General features: G+C 38.5%; 1 protein-coding gene across 1 annotated transcript; it reads right to left on the bottom strand.

The window, feature by feature from the left end:
• Positions 1-11529: 11529 nt before the first annotated feature.
• LOC131858424 (extensin-like) lies at positions 11530-12084 on the bottom strand. The gene has a single exon (XM_059211659.1). The coding sequence runs from the start codon at positions 12082-12084 to the stop codon at positions 11530-11532; it is 555 nt and encodes a 184-aa protein (XP_059067642.1).
• Between the last annotated feature and the right edge of the window lie 1459 nt (positions 12085-13543).

Raw genomic sequence — 13543 nt, 5'->3', positions numbered from 1 at the left:
CATTTATTATCTAAATGCTTTAAATAAAGAATCCGGTGTCTGAGATTTTATCTCTGATGGTGACCAGTCATTTTTACACAAATAAATAATAATTTCCTGTAATACTTCTTCCTTCTCCTCATCACTAAAATCATCATAATAATCTACTAAATCATGAAGTAACTTTCTCCTAATATTCTTAACTGTCCTTTAAAAATGTGTCAAAGGTTTGTATGAGGAGATATCAATATTTACCGGTGCGGATGCTGCCGGTTCATTCTTCTTCATTTTCTTTGTCTGTCTGGCCTTCTTTGGCTTTTTGTCAGACTCAGTCTCTTTAGAGTTCGGTTCATTTGTCTTCATCTTCCTTTTTCTTTCAAAGACTTTTGCCGGTGTCACCTCCAATTTCTTCTTTGCAGGTGACCGCTTGGTCACTTTTGGAGTTGCAGTGGTAGCCAGTGTCAATGCTACAGGCACTGCTTTGGCTTTCTTTGCTGCCGGTTCTTTTCCTTTCTTAACAGATGGTTCTTCAACCAGTGCAATCCTCTCCAAGTAGGTTCCGGTCCTTTTAGCCTTTGGATCAAGAGGCGAGGCAATAAGGGTTGAGGCATACCCTTCCAGCATATCATACATAACTTCATAGCCCATTGGCTCCACTTCCTCCATTCTAGGCTCAACAACCTCCATTAAGCATTTGTCCACCTGAATGGTGAAATAGATGTCATCTTCATATTTATTAACTATATCACCTAAGATCCTTACCCTTTGACTCATCTTTCTTCTGAACTCATCAAAATATTTGTTCAGTACTTCAAGGTAACTGGTTCCAATGGCTTGTATGCTTTCCTTGATTTTCTTCATTACCGGTTGGTCAGGAGACCACTAGACATCTCCTACTCCAAGAAAGTAGCCTTGGAAATAGAAGAACAACCCTATCAGTAGTTGTCCAAACTTAAACCTCAGTGCATTGTCCTGTTTGATCGCCTTTAGATTCAACAGGAGTTGCCTCTGCATACTGGTGCATAAGTCAAAAGATGCATCCTCTTTAATCATCCAGTAAGCAGCATTTACCACTGCACAGGATACAGAATTAATCCTGCTGGCTGAGAATGTTCTATAGCCTATCACCATGCAGGCGTATTTCACCAAATCATCCTTAATAGGATTAACTGTCATACCCCGTGAGTCACTTGTTGAACTGGTGAGCTTGGCCATTTTGGTTTTGCTTACCGTTCTTAGGGTTGGCACTTCCTCTGTGTTGCAAAAACTGGTGACTGCATGAATGGCCTGAGGCATGATATCATGCATCCTCTCCAGGTACATCTTGTCACCGTGGACTTTTCTCAAAATGATCCTGATATGATCCTCCATAAAATCTTCTAGAAAGTATACTGCATTATGGAGTTTCTTCTTCTCTAAGATACTAAACTTCGGTTTGATCTTTTTGTCCTTGCCGTAAAATAAACCTAACTGGGTGTGAATAGCTAAAGACCCTAGGTCTTCTATTTTGCAATCAATATAATTTGAAATTCCTTCTTCAACTATGACTCCAGTCAGAACTTGTGATAAGGCATTATATTTGGACTTCCTCTGAATAAAACTTTCCAACTCAATAGATGTACTAGAACTGGTATGAGATGCGGAAGCCATTGCTGAGTATTTTCAAGAACATGAAAATACCTTTACAACACGAATTTAGGGCTTCTTGATTCTGCTTCACTCCACTCTCCATCGATTGCCAAATCACCGCTTTGTGTTCTCCACGATCGCTTGCAAACTGGATTTGAATCTCCTTCAAGATTTATCAATTTCTTGAAATCTTAGCTCAAATCGCCTTTTCTTCACTCTGCACTTGAAAACTTTTCTCCACTCGAAAACAGATAGTGAGAAATGATTTGAAATATGCTTTTATACATGTCTCTCACCTACCGCCATTAATTCTCCTCTATTAGGGTGTAAACCCTAATTTGCCTCTTTTACCATTTCCGGTCTTCTGCCGAGTGACAAGTATCATATACCGGTTAAGGTCTTTTACCGGTGTAACCGGGGGTTCACAATAATTTTGCCATTTGCTCCCCCTAAGCCTCTTTGGAGCTTAGTTTACCGGTTCCGATATTTCCACACTAGGTGCAGAAACCGGTTCCTCTTCCAACATTGTTGGTTTCTTCCTCTAGGTTTTGTTCATGTCTGTTTGAACTTTTTCAACATCAACTTCTCCTTTCTGAGTGACCGGTATATCATCAGATATACTCTTTCTATTTCTGCAGAATCTTGCAATGTGACCTGGTTTGTTGGAGTGATAGCAAATCAATCTAGGTGCTCTCCAAGGTCCATTGTTCATATTTCCATTCTTCCTTCCGGATGTAGCCGTAGTGTGTCCATGTCCATGACAAATCCAACAATTTTATCTCCATCCAGTAGCCGGTTGATAACCATTGTTGCCTGACTGATAATTATAGGCATTGAACCGATTAGGGTTCCGATTTACAAAAGATTTCAGACTAGCTCCTTGGGTCCTCTGAGGATATCTTCTGGTATTGTTCATGATAGACCTGCATTCAGATGCTCTATGCCCAAACTTGTTGCATGCATAACAATGACCATTGAACTTATTGGATCTAGGTACATTGTTGATAAAATAGGGAAAGTTATTGTAGGCTTTGATCCTACATACATTGGCAGTGTGTCCTTCTTTAAGACAATTAAAGCAAACAGGTTTGAATTTTTTCTTACCTTTTCCTTTGAGTGTTGGTTGCTTCTTTGATGCTTCAGCATTTGTTCCTAAGGATTCTCCTTCCTCGTGTCTAGAGAAACCAAGACCATTGGTATTCTTTACCCGCTAGATGACTCAAGCTTTTGCTCTAGCTTGACAATACTTTTGCTAAACTTAGCAAGTATTTCCTTTGACTCAGAGAGTTCTTTGGATATAGCAGTATTTGTCTCCATTAGGCTTGTATTTTTAGAGATGGCACTGTTCAGTTCACCTTGCATGTCTTCCTTTTCCATCCTGCTCTCATGAAGGCGAGCAGTCAGTGCACTAATCTCTTTTTTCAACTTGGAGATCTCATGATCTCTGTCCTTTACCTGATCTTCAGCTTTCCTCCAGTTCTCAAGCTCTTGACTAAACTGGATAGTCAGTCCTTCCAACTCCTTTCTCAGATTGGAGTTTGAATCATTCAGCTTATTTACTTCTGTAATCATGGCTTCCATATTTGCTTCATCTTCAGAACTACTTTCAGATAGCTCCATTAGCTTCTCTGCATGTTCTCTCCTTTTTGCTTGAGATGTCTTGTATTTGACCATAAGATCATCATAGGCTTGCTCAGACTGAGTGAGCCATTGAGTAAGTTCCCTCAAAGTGTATTCCCCCATATCTCTTTCCAAGTGGTTAATCTTATAGAAAGGTAGGCTCTGATACCAATTGAAGAATACTAAGAGGGGGGGGTGAATCAGTATGCCAAAAATCTATGTACTTAAACACTTACACAGTTTGAAGATAAACCGGTAAAACAGTCTAATAGACAGACCGGTTATCACACATGCAAACCAAAATGTGAATAAAGCATTCACCCACAAAAGCAATACAACCATAACACAAGATATTTGACATGGAAACCCAATTGGGAAAAACCACGGTGAGATGGAACTCACAAGTCAGTATTTGCAGAATAGAAACCAGACCGGTTAAGGTCTTACAATTTTCTTCACCAGAATAGATCCTATTAGGAATCTCAATCTCTGTTAGGAGATAAGTCCGATTAAAGACTACCTTGTTAGAGGATTTTAGATTCACAAAAGTGAACCACCTTGTTAGAGTATTTTACAAAGGCTTTTGGGCCTACCTGGTTAAGGGCTACAAACTTGTCAAAGATGTGAATAATCAACAAGTGTTTGATCTATCTAATAGCACAAACTGCTTGATTAGATCCAGTATAGCTCACTGCTAATGCATTTCAGCATTACTTCAGTCTTCTTTGTCTCTTTCTATTTACAACTCGATCTTCTCAGATAAGATCGCTCTTACAACAACTCAACAATCACCTTAAACCCTAGCCACAACACCCTAGCCACAACATAAACCCTTTCAGCAATAGCAACAACCACTCAAAACCCTAGACATGATGTCCTTTTAAAGGAGTCTGATTGCATTTCAATCTAATAGGATTACATTACAATTTCCTAGGTTCAATGAATCTAGACATACTCAGTAACACGACACAAAAAGCACCGTCAGTGTGTCGGCACCATGAATCAATCAGTGGGTTTGGTAACTCATCACAAAATGTCGATTGGTAACTCATCACAGAGTATTACCAGTTCATACAAAATACCGGTTGCTGGTTTGACAAAAATGAAGACTGGTAAGAATGTGTTATGCCGCTTTTCTCCCTTGTACCGGTTGAGATCTACGAACTGCTTAGGGTCGACATGCCGCTTCAGGCCGGGAAACACATTCTACAAAATCACTAGTCTAAAGACTAGAATACAACATACCGGTTGGAACAAATACCATTTGAGCTCTAGCTCATACATATAAAGGGAATCTCTTATACAAGTGTGTGTCCATCAATGACAATCACAACATAAACATCAAAAATGCCAACACAGTATACACTATTGTAGATGGTACAATGTTCATTCTACTAAAATAGAATATCTGTTAGCCTATAACCATAGTTGCAAATTTAACCGTTGGGTCCTTAATGTTATTGAAAGAAAAAGAACACCCATCAGAGGTTGATGTGGTTAAAGTGCTTACTGTCTCTTTTGAAATTTGCCTCAGCTTAGGTACTTCACCAGTTTAGCAAAAACCAATTACTGCTTGAATAACCTCCTTGGTTATAGTGTGTGTCCTTTCCAAATACATATTTTCCCCATGAACATGACTCAGAATAATTCAGATATGTTCCTCTTCAAAATCTTCAAGAAAATAAGTTGCATTATGAAAACCTTTCTCATAAAGCCTAATATACTTGGGTTGAATCTTTTCATTTTCATTTCAGAGGGATTTCAACTGAAAATAAATTGACAATGATCCTAAATCCTCAATTTTACAATCAATGTAGCTAGATAAATCTCCTTTCACTACGACACTGTTAGGAACTTGAGATAAAGCATTATAAGTTACAATTCATTCTAACTTCACAACCTCCATAGGTTCAGATGTGATCATCAATTTAAATACTTGATTAGATGATGATGCCATTTTAGATAAACTAGATTCGAAGTAGGATTTTACAAAGAAATACCTTAGTTTACGCATGCTGCCTCATTTACTGGTTGATTACTCAAGTGCACACTAGTTCAGTGAGTGCTCATGAATTCTCTCTCGAATGCATTAGGGTAAAAATAACAAGGTAAAACTCACTTTTATCATTTTTACCTACTGCATTAAATGCTTGCCTGTTAGGGTTACAAACCCTAATTACACTGCTTAATGATGCATACAGTATTGATAGATGTAAAACCGGTTGATAAACTTTTGAAAAACCGATTGATAAAAACTATCAAAATTTCATGCATTCAAACTCTCTTACCACTCATTATTTTCAAGGGGTCTAGAAGTAGATTTACCGCTATGCTCCCCTTAGCCATATTGAAAGGCTCAGTTCATAGGTGCAGGATTCTCCACAATGGGTGAAGGATTAGTTTCTTCTGCAGATATATCATCACTCTTCTTTTTCCATATTCGATTCATTTCTTCTCTAGTTTCCTCAATATTTACCTTCTACTTGCCTTTTTGATCTTTAGAATGATTAATCGGTTTGTTCTTTCTGGATCTACAAAACTTCACCATGTGTCCTCCTTTATGACAATGATAACAGGCCATACTAGATGATCTCCAAGGTCCTACATTGGCTCTTCCAGTTTTCCTTTTCCAATTCATAGTCACATGACCAAAATTGTTACAAATGGTGCAAATGATATTTGTTACCTTTTCCATCTCAAACGGACTAAACCGGTTGACATAGGGTCTTTGCCAGTTCATGTTACCCCGGTTATCATAGTTTCTCATCTAGTTGCCATTTAGTCTTGGATTCATATGAGGTACTAAATTATTTTCTCCATATTTGCATTCAACTTATCTATGTCCATACATTTTGCATGTGAAACAATGACCTTCAAATTTCTTGGACATATACCTAGTATTTGTATTGTAGCTTGCATTTCCATTGGGTTTGTTTCTACACACATTTGGAGTATGACCAAGTTTATGGAAAATGAAGCAAATGGGTTTAAAAACCTTCTTACCGGTAGGTTTTTTAGCCTTAGGAGTAGTTTTGTCCTTATGAATGTTGCTCTTTGTACCGGAAGATCCTCCTTTCTTAGATGTGTTAAAACCAAGTCCAAAGGTATCACCTTTCATCCTTTGTGATTGAATTTTCTCATCGAGCAAGGTAGAACTTTTGTTTAACTTTTCCAGTTTCCCATTAGCTTTAGTGAGTTGTCACTATTTTTTGACAGAGTCTCTCTAAAAGATGATGTCGATTCAAGATCTAGGTGTGAGGTCTCTTTTTCTTCTTTCTCTGCATGCCAATGCTCATGCAAAGTAGAATTCTCTCACTTAATCTTGGAAATCTCATGATCTCTTACTTTGATGAGATCTTCAGATGTCCTTCTGGCTTCCAGTTCCTGACTCATGCGGATAGTTTGGCTTTCTAGCTCTCTCTTCAGATTTAGCTTTTCATTGTTTAGTTTTTCAACTTCCTCAGCTAAAGAATCAATATTGGCCTCATCTAAAGAATTATTATCAGATATTTCCAACAGTTGTTCAATTATCTCTCTCCTTTTAACTTGAGAAGCTTTCAGTTTGACCCTTAGGGTTTCAAGCTCATTTCTACTAGCTTCAAGCTCTCTAGCCATCTCAAAGTAGCTCATACCCCCCACGATGGCTTTAGGGTTTCCTTCCAAGTGATTAAGAGTTAAATAAGTTAGGCTCTGATACTAATTGATGGACTTGTAAAGCACTGAGAGAGGGGGTGACTCAGTGACACTAAAAACAATACTACTTTAAACACTGACTAGTAGATATACTTAACAAGTTTGTTAAACACTATGCATGCAATCCAAAATGATATAAAAGAATCCACAATAAGTAAAAAATCCACCATAAAACAAGTGTTTATACATGGAAAACCCAAATGGTAAAAACTAGGGTGAGATGGGACTCACAAGTTAACTATCTGCAATAATAGATAACTAACTGGTTAAGGTCTACAAAAAATTGCTCTGCTAGGAGCGAATCATGTTAAAGATCCCAAAGCTTAGTTAAAAGCTATACCCTATTAAATCTAGTACCCTGTTAGGAGTAACCTCGGTAGACAATTTCCAAATCCAAACTAATGGATCACATGGTTAGAGGATTTGACAATGAAGCTTGTTAGAGCTTACCCGGTTAGGGGATTTGACTGTTGTAGTGATTAGAAAACAACAGGTGGTATGATCTAGTAGTAGCACAACTTTCTTGAATAGATCCTCTTCTGTGCACTCAAAACTTCATTACCAACATACTCTGCAACTTAACACTTCTGCCTTTGCATCAAATCATCTCACATCATATCTCCTCTCATACAAATTAATTCATTGTGATGTCAATATATAGACATTTAGATTTCATGTCAGCCTTTAGAAATCATATCACAATTTCCTAGGTGCAGTGTATCTGGTCAGACAATCATAACTCATCACAAAAATACTGCAAAAATTTGTTGGTTAGGATAACTCATCACAACCAGTGATAACTCATCACATAATCAATGAATATCAGTTGGAACAACAATATCGGTTGGAGTTAAACATATAAACCATTTGTCCTTCGATGCTCCTTTGATAATCTCTGGTAGATCTTCAGGTTGATGTCGAGTTATGTATATCCATATATATATACATAACGGTTCTCTCCATGTATATACCGGTTGTCATCATGTACCGGTTAGATATAAACTTCTATTATACTATATAATAAAATTACCTTGACTAGCCACTTTTGCCCTATTTTTGGGTCGAATTTCTTTACTTGTAAGTGTGAGAGTTGAGAAATAAAACACCACAGGAGCCCAAATGATCTCTGTAGGCTGAAATAAGCCTGTTACAGGGAGAAGCAAGGAAGCAACAAAGAAAAACCAATACATAGAAAAATGCTCAAAAAGATGAGAGCTCAATATTCACAAAAATGTGTAATGTGATCATGATACAAAGAACAGAATTAACCTCTAATAGGTCAAGAAACCCTAAAAGGGAAAACCTTAGGCTTGCACATAATAATTAATAAATAATTAATTATTATGCACCTAATGTTAGCTTAAGTGTAAAAGAGATAAATGGAACTTAATTAATTAAACAAATCTTGTTTAATTAATCAAGTAAAGACCTGATTACTCTAACACCCCCCCTTAAGCTAGACTTAGGGAGAAGCTAAAACCTAGAACAACTACTTAAAGCAGGAAAGATGGGTCCCAGCAACAAGGCCTGATCAGGTACCCAAATACAACCAAATCTCTGTGAACTGGAGAAATAGAGAAAACCACGTGGGAAAAAACTCTACTCCAAACAAAGATGGAAAAGAAAGAAAAACACCACTGAAGTAGGAAATAGCTACAAACACTATCAAAGAGTAACTGCTGATCTGAAGAACTTCCACTGAAATAGAACATGACCAGGTAGAGAAGACTGTAATCTACATGAGTGCCCTCAAATGACACTACTTGAATCAGATGGCAAACAAAGGCAAACAACTGAACTCAAACATACAGATGGCCTGAGAAACCAAAGCCTGAAGAGTTGATCAATCGAACCAAGGAAGCATTAGAACAACATGACAAACCTCCCCATAATGTTGAAGAGGGAGAGGGATAGGTACACTGAAAAGAATGGCCAACAAGACTTGCATGACGAAGAACCAGGAACATCGAAGGCACAGAGAAAGTACATAGTGTTGTGGAAGGAACACTCACTTGACACACATCATGAGGTGAATGTCATGGAAGGAATACTCACTGGACAAAGGGAGATGGCAAACAAAAGGCAAACATCAACCTCCCCATGGCACTTTATAAGTAGTGCATGTACAATAAGGCACAAGATGGGCAAGATCCCAAGTAAACAATGCATGATGGCACTTTATCTCAGTTGTTTGCATAAATAAAATGCTACAATGATAAGAAGACTGGACACAGAAAGAATAACCAAAATTGAGACATCCTACTTAGAGAAAGAGATCCCAGGACCTGAAACAACCAAGATATTTACCAGAGTGCTGAAAAGAAAAAACATGAATAAAATATTCCTAGAGAAGAATATTGAAAGAAAACTCATATGACTAGAAAGGGCACAGAACAAGCTTTCCAATAATATAAATTTTTTGAAAGACGGAGTTCAGATGCTCATTTTACGGTCCTGGAAGTGCAGAAAAGTGATCCCACTTTGACTAAAAAAAAGTGCAATCAAACAAAAAAGTTGGAAAACAATTCCAACACCACAAGGTATGGCTTGGAACCATCTTTCTGATGCCTATTTGTTTTCAAAAAAATGACTCTGTTTGCCCAAGTTATGAAGAAAAAAACAACCCATATGCTAGAGGGCACACAGAGCTTGTCTGGTGGCAAGGTCAGGTGGAGGTGGCACTCTGGCGGTGTTCCAGTGGCGGAGCAGCAGCTAGGTGGTGGTGGAGGTGATTGGGCGGGCAGAGGCGGTCAGGGGTGAAGCAGGGGCGATCGGGTGAGCAGAGGCGGTCGCAAGCGGAGCAGGCACGGTCAGCAGGGGGTCGACGAGGCCGGGAGAGGTTGGCGGCGGCTGGGCCCGCCTTGTCAGGACCAGCGGGGTCTAACTTGATAGGGCCGGCAGCAGAGCCAAGGAGCCCCATGGTACCCTACGTACCGTGGGGAAAACCCCCCAAAAAAGTTTTTTTTTTATGTTTGAAAAAAAAAATTCCAAAAAAACTTTGAAATGTGTTTTTTTAATTTTTTTGTTGATTTTTTTCAAAAAATCAAATTTTGGCCTGCATGTCATAAAAAGGCAAAAAAAATAAAATTGAAATTTGTTTTTCTTGAACTGTGTGCCAAGGTCATACGACCTAGTACAGAAGAAAAATATACCCCCAGAGGCTCAAGTGCTGAAATTGGTCAAGTTTTATATGACCATAGGGGTTTTGGGGCCTTTTGAGCATGACGGTGAGGTCCGTTTAGGCCCAAAGTACTCAGAAAAAAAGGCCTATCCCTAGGTGCATAAAAAAAACTTTTGAAAAACCCCAGATCTGCTTCCAATGCAAAATACTCAAAACAAGAATAGGTAGCTACAGATTTGAAGCTCTGATACCATGTGAGAGTTGAGAAATACAACACCACATGGGCCCAAATGATCTCTACAAGCTAAAATAAACCTGTTACAAGGAGAAGCAAGGAAGCAACAAAGAAAAAAGCAATAAACAGAAAAATGCTCAAAAAGATGAGAGCTCAATATTCACAAAAATGTGTAATGTGATCATGATACAAAGAAAATAATTAACCTTTAATAGGTCAAGAAACCCTAAAAGGGAAAACCCTAGGCTTGCACATAATAATTAATAAAAGAATTAATTATTATGCACCTAATACTAGCTTAAGTGTAAAAGAGATAAAGGGAACTTAATTAATTAAACAAATGTTGTTTAATTGATCAAGTAAAGACCCGATTACTCTAACAGTAAGGCTTCATCCCACACTTCCCTATTCTGAAAAAGAATTAAATAACAAATCAAAGAATAATGTTTGAATTTCAAATCTTCTTTTTCATTTTTGGCCTCTAATAGACTCTCATGCAATTTCTCCTGAAGAATTGTGGCAAAATCATATAATTCATTTATCTTTGAATGTTGAATTTTGCTTGTCATCATTATATATTCAACAGGGATCTAATTCAGTCTACAATCTTCCCCCAAAATTTGGCACAAGGCATAGTAAGTCTTTACACAATAATCCTCAAAAAAAATTATGTCAAAAGACTCAGAATCCATAAGGTAACTCTTCTTTCCTTTGTGCATTCTCTTCAAAAAATGTGGCAATATCTACCCCCTTATGACCCTCTTCTTTGAGGCATATTATGTCTGCAGTCTTATCCAGGTCAAAGCACTGAATTATGGATTCCTTTGTGATATCAAGCAATACATATCCATCAACAATTCTCATAGTCATGCTTAATGAATGACATCATTTTGCAAGCTCTCTGATGAGCATGGGTTCTACAAAAAAAATTGGGAAAATAAGTTTTCCCAAATTTAGGAATGAATTTGTCTCTATTCGTATAAAAGTAGAAAAATATGTCCCAACCCTTATCAATGGTATGGGCATCCTTGCAATTGGAATTGTGATCATTGAAGGTTTTCTAGAATGTCCCATGCATATTGGAGCCAGGGAATAACTCCAATGGGCCCTAATGGAGGCCTTTGGTTTCCCTCTTCTTTCTCTTCTCTACCTCCTCCAATTTCTCCTCCACCTCCTTTGCTATCTCCTCTACACTCTTGGTTGGAACTAATGAGGATGGAGCCTCTACAAGATGTTCTTGCTAGGTAGGAGCTCAATTTTTTACAATGGGGGAGGGTTTCTCTATAGCAAGGATTTGTTTAGATGATGTAGCAGCTACAAGAGTAGCTTTCTTAATAGAAGCCCTCTTTCTATTAGGCTTGGGGGTACCCTCTTGTGGATCTGAGGCTTCTCCTTGAGGGTTTTTAGCAGTGGGAGGAGTTTGTACAAAAGGCTCTGTAGATGGTTTTTTAGGGGTAGCCTTCCTCCTCTTTGGCGTGGGCTTCCTGGCTTTGGGAGGAGGGTTTGGTTCATCACACTCCTCATTGTTAGAAGGAATTACAGCAACATTTTTGGGTACTCTTTTCTTATTTTGTTTTGCAGGCTCCTTTGGAGGGGGTACATTCATCTCAATGCTTGGGGAAGCATGCAAGGTATTTGTAGGGACAGATGGGCTTGATTTGGTGACTGGTTTGTCTACAATTGCATGGATAGGTGGGACAATAGAAAGCAAAATGGCATGTGTTATCTCTGGTGCAACAAAGCTTTCTCTTGCTTCGAGAGTCTTTTCAGTAGTTGGGGTAGAAAAATCCTTAGCAGGAGAGGCCATTTTTTTGCTTAAAATTGTTAAGACTAATGAATTCTTAAACAAATGAAACCCCTTCCCTTACTTCTAGGGTAAAACTATGTAAACTTCTCATGGAACCCCCCGCAAACACTTGCAAATTTCATAGAGAGAGCAATTAGGATTAACTTACTAAATTTTTGCATGTTATTGGTTGCAATTTGGGCTTAGAAGTTGCTTTAGCTCACATGTGGACGTTTGGAATTCGCATTGTGATAGCTCTCAAATCCAAGGTGAATAGTGACACTTCAAATTTTTCTTTTATTTCTCACAACAAGGTTACCATTACTCCATATGTACATGCTTAGGCATGTTGGTGGCTCAAAATTCAAATACCACCATTGATTTTGAAATGGACGGCTAAGATTATGCTCTAACACCTTTGACTACTGACATGGAATCCCTTGATTTACTTCTCCATCACCTTTGAAATTTCAATGATTCCTAAATTTCCATCTTTAATATAAATTTTGTCATCTTTTCATTTGATCATCCCCTTGTGGGATAGCAGGGTTCTTTTATCTCCTTGTTATTTGTTATCCCGCAAGATCTGCATCCCACCATTCTTCATCATGTGGGATAGCGGGATCCCTTTCTCTCATTGTTATGCTGCTATCCCTCATGGTCTCTTTTCTATCCTCCTTGGACTATGGGATAGCGGGGCTCTATCGCTTTAACTTTCTTTTTACCCCACATGGTAACTTTCCTCTTCGCATTTTGCTCATGGGATAGAAGGGAAGACACCACTCACTTCCCCCGCTAACCAGCATCCCTCCTTAATAGCTATGTTTAGTCTTGTGGGGTAAATTTATCCTTATTCCTCAACTATTCCCCATTTTCATTGAGTTTCTTGGCTGAAAGGCCTCGTTCTTGGGCTATGCGGGATAGGGGGAAGGTTCTTTCCTCTATACCCACTAGCCCACAACACTTTTGATTTCACTTTTCTAGCTTGCGTGGTGGCCCTTACTACCCCATATTTCAATCTCTTATCCATTATACCCTTGTAGGGTAAAGCTTCTTTACATTTCTAAGGTGCTCATCATCCCGTTGTTCTTCCTTTCACCATCTCCTAGGCACCAAGTGTCCTACTTTGTAGATTCCTTTTCCACTACATGTGGTAGCGGGGATCTGAAGACACTTCAATCCCGTCAACCCACAAGACAATTCTACTTCTACATTACTGTTGCGGGGCAAAACTTTTATTTAACCGAATGAGTTCCCCGCTATCCCGCACCATTAAAACGGTTGCAAAATGGAACCTACGGGGTAAGAAATTAAGACTTCAAACTGTGACCTTGTTATCTCGTGGTCCCTAAAGACATAAAAGCAACATTTAAGTAACCTTTTAAAGCATGTGGGCACTAATAGAGGGTGAAGGATTCATGGCTTTTAAGACCGCTAGGGGACTTAAACATAAGATCTAAGATTGCAGCAAAGGACTTAT

Source organism: Cryptomeria japonica, chromosome 9 (assembly GCF_030272615.1).
Source record: "Cryptomeria japonica chromosome 9, Sugi_1.0, whole genome shotgun sequence".
Classification (NCBI taxonomy): Eukaryota; Viridiplantae; Streptophyta; class Pinopsida; order Cupressales; family Cupressaceae; genus Cryptomeria; species Cryptomeria japonica.
This window is presented reverse-complemented; position numbering and strand designations above follow the sequence as displayed.